The sequence below is a fragment of the Eptatretus burgeri genome, chromosome 1 (assembly GCF_056783735.1).
Source record: "Eptatretus burgeri isolate ZD-2024b chromosome 1, Ebu_testis_v1, whole genome shotgun sequence".
NCBI lineage: Eukaryota > Metazoa > Chordata > Myxini > Myxiniformes > Myxinidae > Eptatretus > Eptatretus burgeri.
The window spans coordinates 70517850-70545022 of NC_140961.1; the positions used below are offsets into that span (position 1 = coordinate 70517850).

General features: G+C 43.8%; 1 protein-coding gene across 6 annotated transcripts in view; it reads right to left on the minus strand.

Moving 5' to 3' along the window:
- Positions 1 to 6973: 6973 nt before the first annotated feature.
- CIAO3 (cytosolic iron-sulfur assembly component 3) overlaps positions 6974 to 27173 on the minus strand; it is a 47297-nt gene continuing 27097 nt past the window's right edge. For 4 of the 6 annotated variants that reach the window (XM_085887404.1, XM_085887412.1, XM_085887394.1 and 1 more), the window contains exons 6-10: positions 24052 to 24300; positions 13229 to 13301; positions 11798 to 11938; positions 11469 to 11626; positions 6974 to 7889 (exon numbers count right to left, since the gene is read on the minus strand). In XM_085887404.1, coding sequence (XP_085743530.1) covers positions 7645 to 7889; positions 11469 to 11626; positions 11798 to 11938; positions 13229 to 13301; positions 24052 to 24300 — 866 coding nt within the window. In that variant the 3' untranslated portion in view covers positions 6974 to 7644. The remainder of the gene's footprint in view (positions 7890 to 11468; positions 11627 to 11797; positions 11939 to 13228; positions 13302 to 24051; positions 24301 to 27173) is intronic. The other 2 variants (XM_085887431.1, XM_085887421.1) reach the window with 2 other exon arrangements.

Below are 27173 nucleotides of genomic sequence, written 5' to 3' on the forward strand. Positions count from 1 at the left end.
CCTTTGTTTCCTCCAATCTATCCTCGAATTTACTTTGTATTTCCCCCAATTTAACATCCACACACTCCTGCATCTCAGCTTTCATTTTCTCCATCTTTTCCCCCAATTCATCCCTCATTAAATCAATCCGTGCACCCAACTGTTCCCCCATTACCCCCAATTGATCTGTCATTTCTGCCCCCCTGTGCCGTCATTTCTGCCCTCTGTGTCACGAATTGATTTGCCATTTGTGCTGTCATGTCCCCGATTAAACTTTCCAACATTGTCTGGATCGACATTGCGCCGGTTTCCGGCGCTGCCGGCTCCGTTACGGGCGATGAAGCACGGTCCACGCTCGTAATGGGGGAGGTTCCAATCCTACCCCCGTCTCTCCCTTCTTCCCCCGACTCGCTGCCCGACACGTGGCCTTCCTCCTCAAACATCTACACATCCGCAGTGGTGCAGAAGTCCCGTTTGCCGCCAATTTAATTTTATTTGAAAAATCCCGCCAAAATTTCCCCGCGCTCGCGCGCTTTTCTGAAGTGATTTTATATTTCAATTTGTAGCGAGATTTTAATCTTTGTATATTCTCCCGATACAAAATATAATTTAGAGGGGTTCGAATATCCCACTTCTGACACCAATGTGACGTCCATGGGACTTGAACGGTCCCGCCACGTAGGATGTGCTGAAACGATGGAGGTGGTTCATTTTTTATAACCCGAGGATGGCGGTCCTGATCGCTCACCAGCAAACGGGACGAGGAAGGTGGCACGAGTCGCTTTTCACTGAGTTAATAATGTCTATTTTTCTAACAAGAAAGATAAGACTCGGCAAGAGGAGGGATCCGTGGGCGATTCGACGAAAGGTGGGGTGGATTCGGGCATGGGGGAAAACACAAACAATTCCAATGGATGTACAACAAGATATAAAGAAATAATTAATTGGTATACGAATCTCAAACCCTCTAAGGCGCCAGGTACGCGCGCGCGCACACACACACACACACACACACACACACACACACACACACACACACACACACACACACACACACACACACACACACACACACACACACACAACGCAGCTAGTGGTCAGGCTTGCCCGTGGTGTCGACGCAAAAGTCACTGGATTGGTGCCGGATGAGCTGGCGTTGCGCCCGTCAGGGGCAGGAGACACGGTGATGCAGCGGTTCCGTCAAACCTTCCGCGCAGAACCGCAGTTCCCGGCCTGTGAGCTCCAAGCAGCCAGCACGGTGTTGTTCCTGGTGGTGTCGACCTCCTGGTGTCGGCCCAAGACCGCTCACAGCCGCCAGGGAGCTAGTTATAGCGCCAAGATGCGAGCAGGAGAGGGAGGCAGGTCTGCCCACCGTTCGGTCCCGTACCCAGAGCCGGCAGAACTCGAGAGCCAACCGAGCTGAGGCACAAGGCACAGCAAGGCCACGAGACACGACAAATCCAAGAATGAGCAAGCACAGCCCGAGAGAGCTCTGAGAGACCTGCCACAACGAGAGCTTTTCTTTCTTACTCCTCCCCCTCCCCTTCCAACCAGATCGCTTTTATACTCCAGAGTCCTCGTCACTTCCAATGGAGCCCTTTTATTGGCCCTCTGCCTGTCGCCTTCCGCCAATCGTCATCCAGGCGGCGGAGCCATCATCAGCACCGTTCTGACACGTCATGGCAAGCCTACAGGGAATACTAAAAGGGAATACGCATAAACACTTACCCTAACCCGTCTCCCTCTCTAATTACGTGACAATTATCATTTCCCCCTTAGTGAAATGGACATTTACTAGACAATTTATCACCACTGAATTGCTACTTATTACATCGAGAACCTGGTACAACTCGAACAGCATGGCATACCTAATTAAACATCCTAATTACCCTCTGAATGCATATCCCCTCAGATGTAAAAATATACAGAGACATGACAGAGGTAAACAGACACCTTAAATTTATTCATTTCATCTGTATAAAGCAAGTTTTACTCATCGTTTGTAAATAGACACCTTGAATTTATTCATTTCATCTGTATAAAGCAGGTTCTACTCATCGTTTTGTACTAATATTAAACTTTATTTGCAGAAACGAGTTCCTGGGTTTTGTACGACGATTAACTATGCCTCGAACCCAGAGAGCACACGACCTTTGCGATTTCCAAAGAGGACGGATTGTTGGCCAATCGGAAGGTGGAGTCAGCCAACGTTAGATTGCTCAGAACCTTGGCATTCTGCTTTTTATGGTCAATCGGGTGATTGTGCAATTCACCAGCGAAGGCAAAGAATCCACAGCTTCCCATGCTGGTCGATCTGGGCCCTCGAAGGTGACTTCGATCTGTCAAGCGGTCCATTGAGAAAAGTCCCCGTTGCAAGGCAGCAGATGTTGCAGAAGAAGTCCAAGTTTGCTCATGAACTGCCGTGTGGTACCTTCATCAAGTGGCTGCGATGGCAAAAAAATGGCAGGACAGAAATGGGATCAAGTGACTTCCATAGCCAAGTCAGTCTCCTGACATGAATCCCATTGAACACCTCTGGATCATATTGGATTGAGCTGTGCGGAAAAAGTCCAGGAAACCAACATCACAGGCAGAATTCCTCAACCTTTTGCCGTGAAGCCTGGACAGAAATCCCACAAGAGAAAATTTCGGAACTCGTTAGTTCTACGTCTGAAAGAATAAAAGCATTGACATCTGCAAATGGCAAATATACCAAATACTGTTGCGAATCTGGAAGCCATGAGCACTCAACATGCAGGTCCTATAGAACAGTAAAATCGGTAAGTATGTGTTTTTAGTTAGGGTCCCCGTCCCATGTCTAATGGGTAATTAAATGTACATGCGCTGCGAAGTTACTTTGATAGTCAGGGTTTTCTTTTATTTTTACACCACCAACACACACTACAGCAACGACAGCATCACCCTCACCTTCATCTCGCTCTGGCCGACGCCATGGTGGGCGGAGTTCAAGGAGGAGCCTGGCGGCGGCCCACGACCAATCAGTGTGCTACGAGTGAGGTGGCCGCTGCTCAGCCAATCAGACCCCACGGCGGTGAGAAAGATGGTCCGCGTGACGTCACCATGCCCCCGGGCCAATCGACGGACTTGCCGCTCGTTTTGGCCAATGACAGGGCGACGAGTGATTCTGCGCACCAAAAACGTCCAGTGAGGGAGAGCGGAGGCGTCCCCCCCCCCCCCCCCGAGAGAAGGGTGAATAAGGTTGCGGCACGATCGGACCTAGAGATCCTTCCTCCACAAGAACCGCAAGTCAGTTGCGTACCGTCTCTCTGTCGGTGAACGAGAGAGTTTTTGAAATAGTTGATGACCATCAAGCAGGCAAGGTTGTGGTCAACCTGATGGCTAGGTTGAACAAGTGTGGAGTTATCAGCCCTCGCTTTGACGTTCAACTCAAAGACTTGTAGAAGTGGCAGAGAAACCTCCTGCCTTCTGGAGAGCTTGGGATACAGAGAAGAGTTTTGGTTGCTGGGACGAGCACGGAAGGGAGCTCTGGATTCTATCATCGCATCTCGACGCTGGCCTGGTTCGCCCATGTCGGCCGAACCACACGAGGTGGACAGGTCCATGTCCTTCTGGGTATCTGTGTGTGTGTGTGTGTGTGTGTGTGTGTGTGTGTGTGTGTGTGTGTGTGTGTGTGTGTGTGTGTGTGTGTGTGTGTGTGTGTGTCTGTCGGTGGGCCCGTCTGTAGGTAGGGAATGTTTAAGTGCTCTTTGCTGCACATACTTGCATCTCTATAGTCGGATCACTCTGCTTCTTGCGTGCCCCCCCCCTTTCCCCCATTACAAAATAAATACATTTGTTCAATGCATCAGCTCATTCTGTGTTTCTTCCATTGGCTTAGCATGGCACGTGTTGGTGAATTATAAAGGCTGTTGCCACGGTAAATGTACATTTGGACCGACGAAACTTCGGCAATCATCCGCACGGGTCGGGCACGCTAACGGCTCGAATGTAATGAATGCCGTCGAGGGTGTGAATACTCGGTAACTCGCCACGTGGATCTCAAGGTATTTTGAAGATTGGCAAATAACCCTGTACCACGTGGTGGAATTATTGACGATTCATGGTCCGGTAAGGGACCCGTACCCTCAGAGTTTTCTGAAAGGTACGATCTAGATTCCGGGTGTTCGGTAGAGTCGACCCTACTGCCCCACCTAGCGGTCATGCTCGCAGCCGATACCCGGCTCCGCAACAATACGAGTGTATCTATTAAAATGGATCAAATGTACTTCAAATGTTAAATAAATAAATTCTTTAAAAATCACGGTGTCGTATTGACTTCTGTCATGTCTCTTTAGAAGGAAACTTTTCCTACCCACCCCCTCCTCCCGATCATCCTCTCTCTCTCTCCCCTTCTCTCCCCTCTCTTTACACATATATACATATTTATGTGTTCTTGCTCTATCCTTTTAAAATGTTGAGCATCAAGCAAGGGAGCAATACGCACCATATTTCAAGTCATTCATATAAACTTATTAATTGGCCAGGGTTTGAAATGCCAAATTCTGTGACTCTTTGAAAAGCTTTTGGAGCTCTTTGAAATTTATTATGAAACGTTATTTTTAGGTCACAATGCTAAATGGAGGGAGGTTTTTTTTTAATTAAATGACCACCTTGCACTCCAACCTTTTTTGAAACTTTCAGTATAGGCTACTGCTATTAACAATGCTGGCATGGTTTGTTCAACTTTGTGATAATCCTAAAAGTCTGTCACAGAGCTACCTGAGCAAGGGTTATGCTGGATGTTTGCCATTGGCTTAGTAGCAGCAGTTCGGTCGGGAATTTAGCCACAGTGCTGGCGACAACTCACGTACTCGTCACAAAGGACACCATGGAGATCTTTAACGTCCACCAACTAATGTCCCCCCCTAACCCCCTCCCCCCCCTCCTTGGCGGTTGAATTTATACCCGGTGGGGTTGACTCTGCCCGTCATCCTTCCGAGGTCGGCAAAATGAGTGCCAGCTTGCTGGTATCCTGTGTTGGAGTGGCGAACCGTCCAGAATTGTGCCCAATAGCCAAGGAGACTGCTTAGGCAGCACCAACGCTCTGCACAGAGTATGGTCCCAATGGATGGATGGAACTGTCGGTAGACAGGACACCCAGTTTAATGTTTCTCGGAGGGACGGCACACATTGATGAATGACCCTGCCTGTGAAACACCAGGATAACAGTTTATAGCTGGGTCGGGATACAAACCTAGGCTACATAGCTTTGAGGCGAGTGTGCGTGACTCGAGAATATCCTATCAGCTCAGGTCGTATCTTAATGCACTGTTAATAAACAAACCACAATTCCATGGTGTATTTAAACGTCAGAGTTCGAAATAAAATATTTTCTCCATGGGGATTCCCTCCTATGTTTAAAATTTCGTATTGATCAAACAAGCGGGTGCAGAGAACCATTTTAAAAGTGAGCAAACACATACGAACGCACAATGCAATAGTCTCGCATCCCCTTCAGAATTTCACTCACGATGAAAGTTCCAACTGCGCTCAGAAATGAAAATCAGATCTAGCATTCTGGACAACCAAGACGAGACAAAATATGTGCAACAACATTGTTACAGTTTTGGCTCCTTGGGGGTAAAAGATAGATACCGTCATCGTTTAAACCTAGTTCTTTCGTAGCATATTGTTTTGTTAAGCGATTGATGTTTACGTGAGCAGATATGTATTGCGAGTGTATCACTAGATGTCCGATACATGTTCTTTTCTGCTTCTACACTCTGGTCTACATCAATTTTCTCCACTGCACAGCACACAGAACATACTCCACAGTAGTCTACTCACTGCCTTCAACACAGCAGCCTTGCCTTCCACTCCAAACCACCTAAGTAAGCTCCCAAAACCTCCTCAAACCAGCCTTGTTCCACGCAGTTCACACAAGGTGGCACATCCATCATAATTTGTGGTGAAATCCCGGTAAAACTATTCCCCGAGAATGCTCCACACCCGGACCTGTAAAGAGCCAATCCAGAGGTGCCATGGGATTGGGATGGGAATGTACCAATCATGGGTGAAAAAGGTTCCCTTGAGCCAAGATTCACCCAATGAGGAGAGTGAAGGGAGCCGAGAGGGGTGGGGGGTTGGTCGAGGAGCACATGAGCAGGTTGAGCCTCTCTAATCTTCTGAGAGTCGAGGACCGTCTCTCATCATCGGAGTATCTGAATCGTCTGGATTGTAGTCTCTCTGGTCTTCTCGTCAGTTGATGAGTCTTCTTCTTGTCTGTCATTGAGTCTTTGAGAGTCTCTCCATCTAGGTCATTGAATCTGCCTGAGAGCTCGTGCAATCCACACTGTCTGTCCAGTTTCGTCTTTGCTCTGGCATATTTTCCTTCCTTTAATTCTTCTATCTTTCATTTTCCCTCTCACGCATCTTTCACCTCCTGCCCTTGCACACCTTCGCCTGGCAACCAGACTGCTGCAGTTCCACAATCTGGCTGCATCCTCTCCCTTCCATGATTGGATGCATGTTTGGAGCCAAAAGTAACATTGAGTGCTAAGTGACAGTCTAAGGATCCGATGGTGCGGGTATTTGCTTAGGGGATAAAGAGAATTGTATACTTTCCTGTATGTATATGACTGTAAATTGCCTCAATTGTAAATATGTGCCCTGTTCAAGAAAAGTCTTATTCTGTAAGAATTTGTGTCCTGACTTATCTCGTCTGTTTTGATGGTGGCACAAGGCAACTGAGAGTGGATTGACCAGCATAATTGGGCTCAAGATTGCAGAAGCAGTTACGCAACATTGGTTCTGCTTCGCCAACTCATCAAGATCTGTTGTGTGACCAGCACAATATTCGCTCATACTCGGGCTTCTTTGTATGGTAGCACGACACGGTGCGGGATCCCGCAAGAAGTTCTGGGGTGATGGACTGGCTCTTGTGATCTTTTAAGACGCACCAACCTCTTTGGAGTTATCCGGAGGCGACGTCCGTCACAATATGTTTTGGGGTTACCTAATACAGAACACAGCCTTCCTCTTTAATTCAACCTTTAATTTCTTTTTTTTTGATGCGATGAAAAAGATCCATTATCTTCCGATGCTGACATTTGGTACCCATGAAAGATTTAGCAAAATTATTTTGGCAAAACTAGTACTCTCATCTTGAGTTAAACATTACTATTGATCACCCAACAGTAAAATGGATGAGGAGGTTAAGTTGCAAGTGAAAGAAGTGAGAGACGTCAGGTTATATTTGGCTCGGTGAGATGAGCTATTTGTGTTGCGATCTAGTGAAATGTGTTGAAATCTGGTGATTGCAGATTCAAATCCCAACCTTGCTTTGAAAGCTATGACAAATCACCTAATCTTGTGTCTATTTCTTGTCACAAGTGGTCTCACAGAGGAAAGTGTGAATAAATGATGAAAGGGAAAGTTGGTTAAAAATCAAGACGAATGTGGTTGTACATAGAAAAGGGAAAACTTAAACTCATTAGATTGAGAAAAGTTGATTTAAAAGAAAATCATACTTTCAAATACATTGTCACGGTGCAAAAAGCAATCCTAATTATAAATTATATTTGACAATTATTGACAGGTGTCATGTAGATGTGTACAGAGTATTTCCTATGAGAATACAAATGCAACCTATCATATAAACATGTCCACGTCATTGGGTATGAAACTTTGGTCGCATTCTCCATGCTACCACTTCAGATTGAGAGCAGACGTACTCTTTTCTAGAGCATGGTACTGTGTGTGCAAGATGCTACGAGCATGCACTGAGCCAGGGCTCCCACCAAGCCATTCTTGGTAAATATGGGACACTTCCGGTAAAGTTCCAAGTTCCTGGTGTGGAGCGCTCTCATACAGTTCCTCTACACGATGCAGCAGTTCTGCTGGTACTTCATAATCTTCTGGCTTAATTTGTCCACCTCCATTCAAACATCCTGAGCATCATTAAAAAAAAAGGAGACTCAGAAAAAGAACAGCAAATCGAGTTTGCACGCAGCTTATAAACTTGCAATTTAATCAAGCCTCATTTATGTTTTCCCCTTATCCATACTGTTTACATTTGAGGAAAATACACAATGCCCGCCAAAATGATAACATGTTTTTGTCAAATTTCAAAAGCTCGCGGCAAAAACTGTTTGGTGTAAGTTTCAACATGGAGGATAGAGGACATCTGTTGTTTGAACCCAATGATGGAGTCGGATTGTGTTGTTATTCTCTCAAACAGTGACTCAGGTGCAGAAACCTTTTAGAGGGTTATTGAAACAAGATGTGCACCGAGCAGAAACAATTATTTGACCTCACTGCTAAAGTCATTCTTTGGCACATCTGAACTTTTACGGTAGGGGTCAAATGTATTTTGTTTTGTGCAAAAGACCTGCCCGTTGGTACCCCAAGCATGTATGCACAATTTGAGGGAAACTGGACAAGCACTCTTCAATCTTGAAGTCAGAGGCCATTCATCGTAAAATTAAACATTAATACCCAAAACACCAAATTTGAATACAATACTGAACTGCATTAGAGGCTAAAACTGAAAGTCATAATAAATAAGAGAATTCACAAAATGGAAGAAATTTTTTCATTTCAAGAAAGCAAACATTCATGCAGATAATTATTTCACTTCCAAACGTTTGTTGTACGTAGTACATCAAATCGCAAAACAACCATGTTTCTGAGAAGAGAAACATAACGGTGCAAGTCAGCCCATCCGTTGAATGCATTTTATGTTTTAGTTCCCCAAACAGGATGTCAGCCCAGCTTGGGGCTTGTATTTTGTGGCCTGTCAGTCCGTTTGTCTGCCATACTCCTTTCCCCCTGGAGTCCCTACCATACTTCTTTAGTCCTTTCCCCCTCGAGTCATGGTTCCCTGATGTAGAGTGACACCACGGCCAATCGGGATGACGAATACGTCGTAACTATGACAACTTTTGTCGCCTAAATTTGTTCAAATGGCCGAGTGTTAAGTTAAAAGGGAACATTTAAGTCAGAGAAAAGAGGATAAGAACATTAACCACAGGCTCACAGGGATGAGGAACTTTAGACACACACAATGGGATGGGTTTGACATTTCTAACCTTTTCTAAAATGACATCTAATGACTTTACACTTATTATGAACACTCAATATGGAAATAACTACACTATATCAAGCACTTATTACTCCCAAAAAATAATTTACACAATACGTTTTCTAATGACTCACTCTCTTTGATGTTCCCATCGTCATCAACTAAATGACACACTCATCAATGCACACCTTTCATTAATGACTCCCTGTGCCCTTCGATCCTCAAGCACTCATCATCGATACAACCCACCTTGATGCTTCACCATTGATTTCAGACAATCAGCCACTTCGAAACATAACCCGATCAAACAATATACATGATGTATGTGCAGTAACATCCTAATTTAGGTCTCCCACTTTTACATTGTTTCACAAATAAGTCATCACTTTATTAATACCACTATCTGATTTGCATCACTTCAACCCACACTTATGTCATTGACAGCATCCATCCTTTCTTGTATCCGTCGCCTCCACTTACAAAGTAGTTTGTGTACAGGGTGTCGTGCATAAATAAATGTAATGCAGTGAAGAGTGGTTAAGAGGCAGCGTAAAAGTGTTACCTGAGAAGTGACATTAGATGTTATTCATCTAATGGATGCTGATAAATGTGCGGTTAATGTTCCCCAGATTATGAAAGGAGAACCCAAACGCTCAGACCACATCGATGCAAATTTATCCCATGATACCATACAAAAATAGATATGATGCATCTTTTTCAAATTTACGATTTATAAATATAATAAGCAATATTGCGATGAAAAGTAAATCTTATTCTTCACACTTCGCCGTGACATCACATCAGAAAGTTGACCACCATATCCATACTGTCTCTGGGTTACATCACGGTACGATTTAACTGAAATGGCAAATAATTTTCTATTTTTCACAAATATGCCTCACTTCCACTCATTTGTTCCCCCCACCCCACACCCTCCCCCCCCCCAAAACTGTGAAACCAACTTCCACATTCTCTTCAATTTTTTTTTCTTGTATACATTGTCGAGGCTCGTAAAAGAGCTAACGCACAACACACAGCAAGGGGGGCATGAGACAAGAGAGGCGGAAGAGGAAAGGACAAAACAGTGGGGAACAGAGACATTAGATGTGTGGAAGGGAGAGGGATGGGGTGGAGAACATGGGGTACACAAGATGGACATTACAGGGACTTTCAGGAAGGAAAACAGGGAATTTGAATGAGGTGGGTTTGGGGAGGTTTAACGGGGGTAGAAAAGATCGAGGTTTTTGATGGGGGAAGATAAGAGGTGGTGGTGAACAACCGTTTTGAAGGCCTGGAGGGAAGAATGGGATTGAAGAGAGTGTGGGAGTTTATTCCAAAGGTGGGGAAAAAAAATAAGAATGAAAGGGTGATTCTTCCCATTCTTCCCTCCAAGTCTTCAAGACAGCTGTTCACCACCATCTCAGATCATCTTTCATTCAAAACCATGATCTTGTATACCCCCATTATCCCCTATGCCCCACTCCCAGGCCCACCTCCTCCCAAATTTCTAGTTTCTCCTTCCTGAGAGTTTGTTTCTGTATCCATTTGTGCACCCTGTGCATCCTGTCCTATCCTCCATTCCTCCCCACACCCATTGTTTGTCCAAGTCTCCCTCTATTTTGTCTTTGAACGCTGCTGTTGGTGTTTCCCCCATTCTCTCTGCTGTTCCTTTTGTTCTGTTGCATTCTGATCCATTCAGTGTTGTCACTCTTCCACAATCCTTGACTGTATACTCTGTATTCTGCAACCTCAGATGATAACGCTCTTCAGCCTTTAATTTGATTTATAGTTAATGGATGGTTGTCACACAAAGCCAACTTTCCAGCCATCATCACAAAAAGTTAAGTTGCCTCCCTGCATCACAATGTCACAACATCCTCAGTACGATCCATGATGGCCACTTTGGACAATAAAAAAGTAAAGCCAGAGCCCATTAGGTCTTCCACTGACCCAGAATGAGTTGTGTCATTGACCAGCTGGTAGCCAAATGTCCAGTATTTGTAAAGTTCAGACCTACAAACTTTCAGGTTTCAGGTTAGCAATAAACAAAATGTTTCTGGAATAAAAAATCCAATAGCAACTGTCAATAAACTGTATTCCTGTAGTGTAACATGGATAAGTTATGTTGTTTAACTACCGTCAGCGAAGCAATGGATTCAATTTTAGTGTTGCATAAACAAGGTAACACAAATGGTGTGTGTGTGTGTGTGTGTGTGTGTGTGTGTGTGTGTGTGTGTGTGTGTGTGTGTGTGTGTGTGTGTGTGTGTGTGTGTGTGTGTGTGTGTGTGTGTGTGTGTGTGTGTGTGTAAAAAAGGTGATAACATTAAATGTCCTGAAAGACAAGGTCAAACTTGTTAAACACCCATTTGTAATGATTTGTTATTGCTTAGTTTTGTACAAGATACTATTACTCCTGCGAGATGGACATAGCCAACAGTGAACTCACCAGATGGACAAGCCATGACCTCAATGTAATGATATGGCGACTTGCCACGCTTTATCTTTTGCATAAGATTCTGTATATTGCGAAAACCATATGCTGCTGCAAATCTCAACACCACCTTCCCATCCATTTCCAGAGTCACCTCTCTGTGATCCTTGTTTCTACCAAACAATAAAATTCAACAAAATGAAAAACACTAAAATAAAGACACACTAAAATACGGTAATTAAGTGCCATGTACATGATGGATACTTGAATTTCCAAGATACTTTCCACCAATAGAGATGGCTATTAATGTTTAAAAAAAAAAAACAATGAAGAAAGATATCCACCTTAAGGTCTTGTAAGTAACAGTATCGACATTCTTCCCAAAGAGTTCACGTGCAGCATAGCGGAATACATGCTCTAGATAGCCGCCAGAACCTCCACCAGCATGGCCTATAAGTTTCCCATCTTTTGCCTCTGTACTATACCTGCACCAAAGGTGAGAAAATGGTTAAGAATAAATTTTAAAAGTAGTCTTTAAATCTTTTATATAATTCGTTTAAATTTATAAATTTAAATTTTATATAATATAATTTTATATAATTTATATAATAAATATGTATATATTTATAATAATTTTATATAATGTTATTTAACAACAAATTTTATATAATTATATATATTTATATTTATATATTTCTTGATGGAAACACTCAAGCAGTTTCTGACCATATTTTCATGTGGGGAGAGACCAGCTAAAAGTACCAAAGTTTTTTTTCTCTCTCTCTCTCTTTAGGTCGATAGCTTTGACTTTGTGCTATGATCCACCAAAACAGTGCCTGTTCGAGTTTTTTTTATTTTCCAAGACAAAATAAATTTCTTTGCTTTAGGTGTGAATTGGCATCCCCAAAAAAAGTTGTTCTTTAATTATGAGGAAAAAAAATTAGCCAGTACTGAGTAAAAAAGAAAACCCACTTACCAAGTTCTAGAATCACTCGCCCAGTTATGGGCAAATGCCTCTTATGTATGTGGGCCCATGAGTTATTGATCGTTTTGTCTTGTCATTAATCATTGTCTACTTTATTCTGGGATTTCCGTATCTGTTTTGTATTCCATTTAAATAATTATTTTTATTTCTTCTTCCTGCGTGCCTGTCAGTTCATGCCATGATTCAGCTTATCGAGGAGCCTCGGAGGATTAAATTACAATTGATTCTAAAAAAAATTTATACATGCTCTAGACTCCTGGAAGAGCTATGACACAGAATGAGTCAGGACACAACATAACAAATGGAACAGCAGGAGAAAGGGGAAAAATACCAACAGCAAGGTGGAGGGAGAAAGTATATGGAGATAGACAAACAAGGAATGCAGTTAATGATGAGGGGTAAGGGAAAACGCAAAGGGTGAACAACATGGACACATAAGCAAAATATTGGGGAGGAGCGGGGGTGGAGGGTGGCTTTACGGGTGTAGAAAATATTTGGTTGGGGGATGACTTGAGAACAGGGGTGGTGAACATATGTCTTTAAGACCTGTGGGGGGGGGGGGGGTGTCTTGAAGAATATTGAAAGAAGACGTGGTTTAGACCACATTCGGAATACGGGGACATGCTATATACTGCTGGGGCATGATCCCCATTTAATTCGGTCATCGGTAGAGGGATCTTCACCATGTTCACGGTTGTGGTTGACGTGAAGGCCGTACACACGACAATAAAATGTAAAGGCAAGGTGAAAGTTTGCAAAGAGGTAAGAAGGCTGTTTGGGAATCCCTTACAATGAATCAAGGGGATGTGGAAGGCAATCCTTCAGTGTAAGGCCATGCTCAGATAGCATTTGCATCACCTCTCCTGTAATGATAGAAAGGATGTAAAACACCAATGTCTGAATAAAGAACACAACAACAAAAAAAGAAGATATCAATCATAGCCATGAAAAACGTGAGCCACAAATAGCGAAGCCGCAAATTGTTTCAATGGAAAAGGGGGATAGATTCCTGATTCACAGTGGAAGCTTTTAAAAGTTGAAAATCTTTTTGACCGTGAATGCACATGACTAGAGTTTCATAAGAAATTCTGACAAATTAAAAAAAAAGACAACAGCAGGTGCCGTTTCCAATGTTTATTGAAGGAATGCGATGAACAGTTTGTTAAAAGTGATGAACCAACCAGACCATAAAAGTAAAAAAAAAAAATTTAAACAGCAGGCACCGTTTCAAATTTTTATTTCCACAAAAACACACAACTTTTAAAATCATGATTATGAAGATTTGAAATCCAGTGAACTCAGTGGAGTCCTCTGAAAATGACACAGGCGAGGGTACTGATGAATCGTGCACCGAAGAGGATGCAGGAAAGGCAGAATAGGCAGGAGAGGCAGAAAAGGCTGTTGATACTCCTGAGGTGGAGGGACCAGGGTGGGGGGGAAATGAGTGTTCGTATGACGAATATCTGCCTGGCAGATTGCCGCAGGTTTCAACGTTGCTCCTTGATGGGAGCACCATGTCATCCAACCCCCTCTTGAACTTGAGGTAATGCTCCATGACTGGATCAGCATCTTGCAGTATCTCACCCAAGAACTTGACCGTGAGGTTGGACCACGACACCTCTTCCTCCTCATCATTGCTCATTTCCTCCTTTTCCACAGAAACCTTTGTCATGGCGTCCAACTCTTCCTCGGTGAGCTCCTCAACATGTGAGGCGGGAAGATCATCCAACTCCTCAGGCTCCATTTCGTCAAAACCTTCCCCTTCCACCTGCCGTGCAAACCCCGCAATTTCATGCCCATCCTCCGTGTTGGCGAGAAAGCCTGTTAAGTTTTTCACTGCCTGTGGCCACAGGTTATGTCAGTAGGCATTCATGGTGGAGGCTCTCACTTTGTCCAGCGACTATTTGATTGCACCGATGTAGTGACCTATGTTGCACTCCTTCCAAAACTGCTTGAAAGTGAGCTCTGGGTCAGAGTTCATCGCATCTGAAATGTAGCAAAAGGTGCAGTGGGTATAATACGTTTTTAAAGGCAAGATTACCCCTTAGCCAAGCGGCTGTATCAGGGAGGTGGTGGTGGGCAGCAGGAAGATCACCTCGACATTCAGGTGAGCCACCTTCAGGTCCCCGAGGTGGCCAGGAGTGTTGTCGACGAGCAGGAGAACCTTGAACACAAGGTTTTTTTTTATTTCAGGTCGCTCTCCATCTGAGGGATGAAACAGTTATGGAACCAGTCCATGAAAACTGCTGCCGTCACCATGCTTTCCTGTTGGCCTTCCAAAACACAGGCAGTGAGTGCTTGTTCTTACCCTTGAGAGCACGCGGGTTCAGGGAATGGTACAGCATCATGGGCTTCGTCATACAGTCGCCTTTTGTGTTTGCACAGAGAAGATATACCCGGTCCTTTGCGGCCTTGGATCCCGATGCTCTCCCCTCCTGCTAAAAGATAAATGTTCGTATTGGCATTTTTTTTTTCAAAACAGGCCGTTCTAATCAGCATTGAACACTTGCTGCGACAGGTACCCCTTCTGGATGAGCTGCACAAGTTGAGCAGGGAACGTTTCAGCCACTTTGTGATCCATTTGATGTCGTGGTCCACACTTGCCTGTCAGGTTGATGTCGTGGAGACGGTTGCACTTCTTGAAGTCGTCAAACCATCCCCTGCTCGCATGGAATGGACTGGGGTCGCTCGTACCTGCGTCACTTGTGCTAGCCCCACATCCGCCAGCCAGATATGCATAGATGCACTGCCTTTACGCGAATGAAAGATGCACTGAAAGGCACTGACCATGCTCTTGGGAGCAAGGTTTGATCAATGAGCAGAATGAGCAGAGAGAGAGAGAGAGGCAAAACACTGGTGAAGGCAGCAATATGAGAAGAATGATTGAGACCCAGGTCATGCTACACACAAGTAGTCATGTGGGAATTGTGGGTAGCGGAGGGAGGGCTGAGTATTCTGCCCATTGTTTGTGGGGGGATGTTGGCAGGTGCCAACGTTTTACGCAGCTGGAGGTACATGCAGTGAAGTTTTTTCATTGTGTAACCCATGAGGTGGAAGGGGGTGGGTGACATCTTCAGCAGCTGTTCATAGATGTGAAGAATTTTAATTGTGTGACTCATGGGGGATATCGTATTACACTGCAGCTGGTAGATACAGTGGAGCGTCTTTACAGCATGAATGGTGGGACGTGCCACGCAGCTCGCATATAGCATGGCTGGTGGAAGATATGTTTTATTCGTGTTATGCAAGTGGCTTGTAGAAGGCGTGTTTTTGCGCCCGCGAAAAACCATCAAAACGCAAAGCACAGGGCCGCGAAAGTGGAAGCAGGTCATGTGCATGGCTCGTGAAAGATATGCTTTTGCGTACGTATAGCTGCTCCATGCGTGGCTGATGGAAGATACGCTTTAAAACCGTGTTATTTGCGCGGCTAGTGGAAGTGTTTTTTGCCTTTTTTTGCCCAAGAAAAACCGCGAATACGCAAAGCATATGGCTGTGAATGTCGAAACAGGTTGCCTTTTATAAACCACGAATACAAGGGGTCTGACAGCATATACATAGATATGATATTGTTGTGGAAATGGGCCCTTAGTGTGTTATTAAATATAGGATTAGCCCAGATCCCGCCTTAAATGCATGTTTAGCCAGGTTGTTCGGTAATCGGACGTTACATGTGTGTCGGGAGGTGTAGCAGGCTGTCCATTGTTCATACAGTGGTGGTGTACCGAGAGGCGTCTTCTTCTTCTTCCTGCTCCTCCCCCCCCCTTAACCAGCCCCAACCCGGCGACCTGAGAATCAATCAGCAACCCATTGGCGGAGAGCTGCTGCAATCTCGAACGAGGGACCAACCACGGGTCCCCAGAGGCGGTCCGTAAGGCCCGCCCCAAAAGGCAAGAGGAACTGGCTGCTGTGTCGAGTCTGCGATCTGCTGTATGAGGAGTGGTTTGGTTGAGTCTGCGATCTGCTGTATGAGGAGTGGTTTGGTCGAGTCTGCGATCTGCTTCATGAGAAATGGCCCGCCCCAAAAGGCAAGAGGAACGGCCTGAGGTCTGTCTGTGATCTGCTTCGAGAGGAACTGCCCAGTGTCGATCGGCGATCTGCTTCGAGAGGAACTGCCCAGTGTCGGTCGGCGATCTGCTTCGAGAGGAACTGCTTTGTCGGTCGGCGATCTGCTTTGTGAAGAGTGGTTTGGTCGGTCGGGGATCTGCTTTGTGAAGAGTGGTTTGGCCAGCTGTTCCTCCTCGGCCATGGACCCAGAATGCAGAGTCCAACACCCAGATTTGGCCTAGTGTAGTGTACGGGCCAGACCTGGATTCGCATACTGGATCTTGTGAGAAACCAGCTGAAACACACCATAGATCTTTCTTTCCTGTGCCATCGACCTTACGGGGGCTGAACGCGCCAAGGCTGGTGCGTGAGCGGTGCGATAAAAGGAGGCCGTCGCCGCCATCTTGCCACGCGGCATGCGCGAGCATGGGCGCTTGAATCCAACAACATCGGTTTGTCACGAGCCGCATTTGTGCCTCACAAACCTTTCTTCTCGTCCACGAGGCATCACCAAGTACTCTGTGTCTTGTCTGCATGTTAGCCAGGCCTAAGGTTTATTTCGCTATGGTTCCCTTCGAAACCCGTATCCGTAGCTCCCTAGTTAAGAGCGGGTTAATAGTTTAATGATAACGTTCGTGAATGCTTTGCTTGTGTCGTGTTTCCCCGATGTGTCCCCAATAAATCTGGCTGATTCATATGAAAGTTGCCACCTTGAATTTATTCGTGCCGCGCCGAGGAACAATCCGTTCGATTTGTATATAAAACCAAAACGGGCTACGGACTGGCAGACTTCGCTTGGTCTCTGACAAACCCAGTCTGTAGCCGGGGTCTATATCCCCAACTGGTGCGGCCCAGGGGTACGTGGTTATCGTGATCTGAGGCACGTGACCCGAGACCTGTGCCAAACTTGCCAGCGTTATAACCCCTGAGACGGCAGTGCTATTAAGTGACGCCGAATCTTCAACAATATATCCACAGGGTGTTTCAAAAAGAGTGATGCAACTTTAAATGTTGATTTACAAAGAAACAGAAACCTCAGGAACACGAACTAAACATTTCTTGAAAGCTTTATGACATGATATTTTCTATCACTGATTGATATTGCAGGAAGTCACTGCTTGAGTTAGTGAGAGCCCAAGGTCTGAAATTGGCATTTAAACAAAATCCTTGTAATTGACGTTCTCGATGAGTGCCCTCCGCGGTTCAGACAGGCATTGATCCTGACTCCAAAGTTCTGTCCAACTTTCCTGTAGGTCTCATATGGCATGGTCTGGAGGTAGTCTGACACCTCCTGCTTCAGATCATCTAATGTGGCAGGGCGGTTGGTATAGACAGAGCCCTTGGCAGCCCCCCAGAACCAGTAGTCCAGAGGGTTCAAGTCTGAGCTATGGGGTGTCATGAGCAGAACCCAGGGCAACGTGGTAGTTTCTGAAGAGCTGCCGCAGGAAAGTAATGGTGTCACCAGCTCTATGCGGGGGTGCACCATCCTGCATAAACCAGGTCATGCTGAGCTGGTTTGGGGTGACCATTTGGGATAGATCATTATGGAACTTCACTGTAGCATGACCCAGTAGCGCTCATCGTTGATCGTCATCGTCTTGCTGTTGTCATTCTCAAACCAGTAAGGCTCTAGCGTTCCCAATCTGGCATTGAAGGTGCAGAAGTACGTGACTTTTGGCCCTTTAAGGTACATCTCAGTGATCTCCTCAGGTGGTTTTGACCCCCATAAAATTTTGTTGTGGTTGTTGATGGCACCGTTCAAGTGGAAATTGGCTTCATCACTGATCCAGGTCAGGTTGATGCAGTTTGGGTACCGCTCCATCCTGCCACTGAGCCAATTGCACATATCAAGTCTACTTCTCATGTCATGTTGACTCTTGAGTTTATGTTGAGTCATGTTGAGTTTATGCTTTGTAGAGATGATGTATGGGAAAAGCTTCAGTTCCTCAGTGAGAATATGCCAGACTGATGTTGGTTTGATGCCTTTCTCCCGGGAGCACCAGCGGTGCGACTTCTTTGGACTGTCGACTGCATAATCCTGCACGGCGACGATGTTGGCTTGGCTCTTTGTTACTGATGCTGGCCTGCCCATGTTGCCCTTGCTCTGGTTGTACACTGTATCCTTGTGCTCAAAAATGTTTCACAATATGTTGAATGGCACAATTTGTGGGTCCATCAAGTGTTCTGAATTTGTATTCCCGGCAGAACCTCTGGCAGGTGTCTACATATGATTTTGTCTCGTACCACAGAGCCACCACTTTTTGTTCTGCTTCACTGTCAATGGCATAGTTGAGCTACAGAGCTAGAAATCCCAGGGAACAAATACCATGATAACATCACCAAACCCTGAAAATGAAACCGGTATAGGTCAAAAGACAAAGAAGTGACAGGAAGTCAAAGTTGTATCAATCTTTTTGAAAGTGTGTGTGTGTGTGTGTGTGTGTGTGTGTGTGTGTGTGTGTGTGTGTGTGTGTGTGTGTGTGTGTGTGTGTGTGTGTGTGTGTGTGTGTGTGTGTGTGTGTGTGTGTGTGTGTGTCACTACTTCTCTGAGGTCCTGAGGTTAATCACCACAAAACTTTATAGGATCCTACTGTGTACCACGGTGCACCTAAATAGGAGTTATAAACTCATTTTCTCACAATTTATAAATTATGAACACATGAACTGCCACCTGTCACCATCTCCGCAAGGGGAGATCCATAAAAACAATGATTCATAAAAAGCCCATTTTCTTTTGGATTTCAACCCGGATACCAACATATTTGGTGAGGTGTGACCTCCGATCGTCAAATATGGTATCAAATGTGAAAAAATAACTGTTAATGAAGACATTACTTTGGTAAGATCGCGAAGGAGTCACATGACCTCTCAAGTGTGATAATCATTGAAAAAGCGAGCATAGTACAAATGCAACCTATACATTGATTTAAAGGTAATTTTACTGCTCATCTAACAACATAACTCTTTCGGGTAAAAGAAAAGGTTGAAGTAAAAAGGTTACCACCTTAGCTAACTTCATCAAATATACACCTCCAAATATACACACCATATAGTTTAAAAGAACCAAGTAAATATCGTGATTTGTTTTTTTATCGTAATTTGATCATAGATGTTTGATTAATTCAATCGTGGATGTCTCATCTTAAGTGAAAAAAAATTGGAGTGTATTATTGGTAGAAACGGGAATTCAGTGTCAACATTCAGTGAGGAGATATTGTCGTGGGTGGAGCCGGTAACCTTGGAAACCATTAATTTTTCCAATTTTCAAATGGTTTCTGGTCACTATCACAGAAATGTTCAATCACAGCTGATATATATTTCATTACTCACAATATTATCAATATATCCGACCTCTTAACGATGTCTTATCTAAGGGGCCATTCAAAAATTACGTTCCTAACGCGTCACAGTTGGAGTTTGGAGTTGGGTGGGGGTGGGTGAATCCATCCATCCATTGGGACCATACTCGATGCAGAGCATTGGTGCTGCCTAAGCAGTCTCCTGGGCTATTTGGCACAATCCTGGACGGGTCGCCACTCCGACAGTGGGTGTATGTCAAACGTTATTGAGTTTTACACTTGCAGGAGTTTGGGGGGGGGGGGGCGCATTTGTGCCTCACAAACCTTTTGGGTTTGTATACAACAAGAAGAGCAACAAGCACTACCAAGGAACAAGAAGAACTGAAGAATTCCAGAGCCGTTATGTTACGACCTTTTTTGATACATAGTAAATCGAGCTATTAAATAACCTTTTGGCCGTTTCTGAGTGAGCTTTCCCGTAACTTTGAATGATGTTCTGATGGAGCTTTTCTCTATTAGCCATGGCTTTGCTGAGAGATCTCACTGTAAGCTGGTCGATGGAAGAAAAAACAAGCAGTCATAGACTGGTACTTACGAAATCGTCAACTTGACCTCTGACCTTGTCTAATAAAAGCTGTCTCTCGAGAAGGTAGCGACGCAAACCAGAAGTTTCTACGATGATTCTGTACCAAACCATCAAAAATCGTAACGTCGACCGAAGCAAAAATCTCCATTTCTCCACACAATTATTTAATATTATTTTATCAGTCACAAAACCGTAATATTCGGCCATCCACCAACAACCTTTACATAATCCGACGGCTTAGCGAGTCAGGCATACGACGATAACCTTTATTGGGATAAAAAAATGACTTTTAAACACCATTTTTATCGAAAACACTGTCAGCGCGCACACGGAAAACCATTACGTGACTCAACGCCGCCTCTGCTCGAGCGCACTGCACCACGTGACGACCCGTGACGCGGTGAGTGAAATATTTTTTTATACAATCTTGAAACGTCTCCAAAACATCCGATTTTTACCAGAATTTCGACAACCGAGTTTTAAGCGTCCAAAGCAATCGCAAAAACCGAAGACAAAATTAAAATCGAAGTTAAAACGAACTCGTAATGTCGAGCGAAGCAAAAATACTCCATTTCTCCACATTAATTTACGGAATTATGTTTGCCCTCACTGTGACCTTGACCTTTGACCGATTTTGACCAAAATCTAATCAGCACTGGCCATCAGCCTCCTGAATCACGTGGTGTAATTTGACATTGGTAGCTTCTTCCGTTCTCGAGTTATCGTGCCTACAAACAAACACACAAACACACACACACACAAACAAACAAACAAACAAACAAATAGAGGAGGAAAGTCATCAATATACTTACGAAATCTAAAGATTTCGAAAGTAAAAAGTGACAGAAGAAGAAAAAGAAGAAGAAGAACAACAACAACGGCAAGAACAAGAACAAGTGAAATCCTTCAATACAGCACGTGTGGTGAAGCAAATGAGTACACTAATGTTAAAATATGCAATTTATGCTTTTTCAGTTGAAAAACAATTAAAAAGCATACTTAATATTTGAAATGTAAAAATCTTGTTATTATTGTGATAAGCACCTTTATATATAACAGAAGGAATGAAATCGTTCGATACAGCGTGGCAGGAGGCCGCAAAAGAATGATGGCATAAGAACTACTTAGCTTTCAGCATTCGGTGATCGGCGCGAAATGCGATGGTGGGAGGAAATGACGTCTTTCAGCGCGAAATGCGATGGTGGGCGGAAATGACGTCTTTTGTTCGTTCGTACATGAGAGGGGCGCGTTTCTTGGTTTCTTCCCATCAAGCAATAAATTAAATGGTTTTCACATATACAACACATTAGTTTCACAAATTTCCATTAAAATACTCGGGTATTTCCGTCAATTCTCGCTATTTCCGTCTAGGTTACGCACTGCATCTACCGGACAGCCGTCACTGGCTGTCTTGAGGCATGTGGGGGGGGGGACAGGGGACACCGGAGACGTGGCAGACGTGGTAGACACCGGGGACATTTCAATCTCGGTGCAATTGTATACAACACACGTGCTGAAAAAAGAGCAACGGCAAGAACAAGAACAAGAGGAAGAGCAACAAGAACAACAACGGCAAGAACAAGAACAACGGCAAGAACAAGAACAACGGCAAGAACAAGAACGGCGGCAAGAAGAACAACGACAAGAAGAAGAATGAGAACAAGAAGAACGAGAACAAGAAGAACGAGAACAAGAAGAACAACAACAACAAGAACAAGAAGAACAAGAACAAGAACAAGAACAAGAAGAACAAGAACAAGAACAAGAAGAACAAGAAGAACAAGAACAAGAAGAAGAACAATAAGAAGAACAAGAAGAAGAACAAGAACAAGAAGAACAAGAACAAGAACAAGAAGAGCAAGAACAAGAACAAGAAGGACAAGGACAAGAAGAACAAGAACAAGAACAAGGATGAGGACGAGGACGAGGACGAGGTCAAGGAGAAGAAGGAATAAAAGGCTGCAGCAGGAAAATAGGTTGTCCATCTCTATATATAAAAGCGAAATGTTTTTTTTTTTTTTGTTTGTGACCTCACTGCTTTGAGCTCCCAAAGTTAATTCGCGACAAAACTTTCCACGATCAGATTTTTAATCATGATGCACCTAAATAGGCATTTTAAACAGTCATGAGAAGGTAATTTTGCCCATTATTGCCGTGTTGCATTCCAGAGCTAATTTATTTACTAACATGAGGTAACTTCTTTCCCAGCCAAGCTTTCATTATATCATTCTCGCTCCCAAGCAGCACTTCGGATGTACAACAAGCACAGATTGGAAATCTTCACTGGTGGAATGGAACGAGGTTGCCAAGGTTACCTGCTCTACCTACTGCGATATCTGTGCACTGAATATCTATGCTGAATTTCCGTTTCTACCAATACACATTAATTTGAGATGAGACGTTCATTTGAAGTGAGACATCAATGAACCCGTCAGTGACCGGTACCCTGCTGGTATATATCAACTATGTATGACATACTGTATATATACATTCGGCTGTGATGGCCGCTGTTGACACAGCAGGATTCATACTGGAACGACCCGTGTGGCGACAACAACAACAACAATATATATATATATATATATATATATATATATTTTTTTTTTTTTTTTTTTTTTTTGTTGTAGCCGCATGGGTCGTCCCAGGATGAATCCCGCTGTGTCAACACAACAGCGGCCACTATAGCCAACTGGTTCAATGGCCCTGAGCTGGATCATGTGTCGATGGGCACGATACCATGCTAATGGGACCGTGGAGCCAGCCAATGTATTGTACTATTTTGTTGCAGTGTGCCTGATCTCTGATTAATGGCCGAGCAGAGCCAATGAGGTGCACGACACTGTCTTTTATAAGGCACTGGTCGCTGTACCCAGTCAGCCCTTTAACAGACGTGCCAAATTGCAAAAGCAATCACGACCAGCCAAATTCACCCCGAGACCAAGAGTGTTCAATAATAATTGTCACACGGGCAAAGGGAATACAAAAGTAACAACAATAATGATGAGAATAACAGACAATAACAATAACACAATAACAAAAACAATACCAGACAATAACAAAAAACCAACCCCTTACAGACTACCAATACTGCAGCCACAAACAGACTATGTGGAGATTCCTTAATTATCTATCTTAAAGGCGTTCAACCATTCCACAAGAGATAGACAAGAGAGGCAGACAAGACAGGAAATACCCGATCGGATAACAGTTTATAACTGGACAGAGATTCCAACCCAATCAAGAAGGCTCAGAGGTGAGTGCAAAAACCTCTGGGCCATCCTGCCAGCCTGAATAAACATTGTAACTCCAAAAAGGCAAACCTGGCTATGTTGGCCAACTGATCCACAAGGAAGTAGGCTCAACTCAGAATCTGATTAACTCTTCTATTTTTTTTTCAGTGAGTAGAGCACAGAGCCAACAAAACGGAACAGGGGACAAAAATCGGACAATACACTGAACAATATTTGGCATGGACAAACACACATCCATGCATGGAGAAAATTAGGTAAATTGTGATAAGTAGAAGGGGGAAGGGGAAGTGAGTGAAGGAAAAAAATAAAAATAAAAAAAGAGGGGGGATTGGGTCAGGTTGAAAAATTCCCCCATTTTTAGGATGCATATTCTTTTGAAATAAATGCAAGATAACAGAATGCCACTCAGTACATTGAAGCCTGCCCATCTTACCTGATGTGATCACGCAGTCTACATCACGTGTCTCATCCCCCTGCCGGTAAAAATCCTGCCGGGAGGCCTCAAGTTTCTTGTCAAAACAGGGCATGATGGTAGCATGAAAAATATTACTGGGAGAAATGGCAAAAGTCTTGCTCAAATGACTCTTCACAAGCTGGCCCATAACCTGCTGTGGAGACTGTACGGTGCTGATATATGGGAGGATAAATTTGCCGTGTGTCTTCTCAGCATAGCAAATCCAACCTGTCGTCAACAATACAACATTAACAAACAAGAAAAAATGGCACTGAATTTTAATAATAAAAATAATAATGAAAAAAGTCCAAAATGTAAATTGGCATTCACCTGAAAATTGTTCAAGTAATTAACCTAATGCTACAGTGAATGCAAGAGACACTAATGACACGTCTTAATGGGCATGGAGCAAGTATTTTGAATGTTCTCAGTTTCTGGAAATCCATAGGCAGTTGTACAGCAAAAACAAAAGCATTGAATTTGGTGTAATAGCACAATTAAGAAAGGTATAATTTCTCTCACTCCTTCACATGGCTACTGGCACAATCACTAATTTTGGTGTCTTCTCGTGGTGACGACTTCAGCTGCGGAGGCATAAAAGCCTCGAGGCAAAAGTGGAGGCTACTGTAGAATGCTCAAAGTCGAAAGTGAAAGGAAGAGAGAGGCTAAGAGAAGAGAAGTCACATTAGAGATGAAGCATGTTGAGGTCCTATCCTTATTTAGGGGAAGGATGAACAAGACAGTTACCGACTAAGGTATGAATGTTTTGGTATTATCAGCATTTGGGGTAAGACATGATGGGCTAAATCACTCGCTGTTCTGTTAACTGCCAAAGTGCTTCGAGTATATTCCAGGCTGTCATGTGTGGTGGCTGTTGATTGAGATCAGTTGAAAGAAGCACTTTTGAAGCGGTATTATTCAAATGAGGATGGGTAAAACATTTATGTGTTCATATGATGAGAGGGCACTGCAGAATCTTGGATTGCAGATCTTTTTCCTGATTGCTCATAAGACAACATTCTGTCATCTGCGGTTTGTGTGCCAATTGCCATGATTCAGACAAAGAAGAATGAACCTGTTATCCTGAAAGGCGAAGCTTGCTGGTGGTTTGATGGTTAAGTTGGCTGGCTTAAGATCTTAAGGTCCTGAGTTTAAGCCCCATAAATAACACCAGGTGGGTTGACTTAGCCTGTCATTCCTCAGAGGTTGGCTAAATGAGTACCAGCTTTATTACCTCCACCACCAAAGGTGAAGGAGGTTATGTTTTCACCCCTTTCCGTCTGTTTGTTTGTTTGTGAGCAGGATATCTCAAAAAGTTGTGCACAGATTCGGGCGAAACTTGGTGGACATGTTTGTTGGGTGTGCGACAAGAAATAATCGATTCGATTTTGGTGAGGATCTGAATCTGTATCTGGATACGATAATTATTTAGTTTTTAAAGTGATTCTTCACCATTGAGAGAAAGGACCAAAAACGATATATAGCATGATATTTCAAAAATGTATTGGGCCCGATATGTTCTCGTGGATCAGGCATTGTGTGGTGGAGGTATGCGTTCCACAGAGTGCCCTTCCAGTTCAGAATGAGTCATTCAAATATCTTGCATCAGAGTGGCAACTCTTCCAAGATTGTGCCTCGAGCCAATTAAATTACCTCAGCAGCCCGATGCGCCTGACTGCACGAAAGGAATCTTATATATTATTTCCGAGTTTGTGGTTTCGTGTCGCGCTATCTTCGACTTTGTTCTGCGCTTGAGTAACGTGATATTCGGCTTACATTATCTCAAAGACCATATGAGGTGCATGGTACAAAAAAAAGTAAATAAAATGGTTCTGAAACGGTGAAATCGTATTCCACTTACTGCATTAAAGTAAAATTACTACTGATACTCTGCATCAGTTCCTTTCTCAAACACACCCACCCCAACATGTCGCGCAGAGCGCGTGTTATGCTAGTTATTATTATCCCCATGCTTAAAAAACCCCCCAAAACAGGGGAATATTGTAATTGGTTCAGTCTGTCTATCTGTCCGTCACGCATTTCCTCATAAACGGTTGTGCAGAAATTCACCAAACTTGGTAGCTACGATTCCCACATTGCAGGAAGGTGCGAGACCAGTATATTTTTGGTCCTTCCCCCTTGGGGCCTGGGGCAGGGTCAGAAGATCAAATACCAAAAAATGCAATTACGGGCATGTTTTTAAACATTTTTGAAAATGAAACTTTGTATATGCAATCAACATTGGGGGACACATGAAATACAGTCCTGGCCAAAAATATTTGCACCCTGGCACTTTTTTCAAATAATGCATCATTTCTTCCAGAAAATTGTTGAAAGAAAAAAAATATTTTGGTATCCACATATGTATTTCTTTGGTTTGCAGCGGAACAAAACAAAAAAAAAGCTGAAATATTTACTAAATCTTCGCTTATTCCACACAGAAATCCTAAAATGTCCGGACAATATTATTAACAGCTTTTGGAAGTTGTTATAAATGAGATTTCAAGCAGGTGATTCTCTGTTACTTTGGAACTGAACTCACGTTTGGTGAGTTGTAGGTGCCTGCAATATAAAAATTACTCATTCAACCAGTTTGAATAGGAAAAAGGAGTCATTCTGCTGTTTTGAGTCCCTGTGTGTACCGCAATGAGCATGGAGAAAATAAAGAAAACCAGAGAATTGTCTGAGGAGGTCAGACACAAGATTCTAGCCAAGCATGGACAATCTTGAGGCTACAAGTCCATCTCCAGAGACCTTGAAGTCCCTGTGTCCACTGCACGCAATGTTATGAGGAAGTTTAAGACCCACGACACTGTATCCAAACTCCCGGAAGGTGGCCGCAAGAGAAAACTTGATCGAAGATTGCAGCGAGGGATTTTCGAATGGTGAAGAAAGCACCTCAGTCAACTGCCAAACAGATTTAAGCTGACATTCAGACACAAGGTACAACAGTTTCAACTCACACCATCTGTCGCCAACTCAATGAAAGGGGGTTCTATGGTAGGAGACCCAGGAGGACCCCACTACTGAGAGACATAAGAAAGCCTGACTGGAGTTTGCCAAAACACACCTGAACAAGCCAAAATCCTTCTGGGAGAATG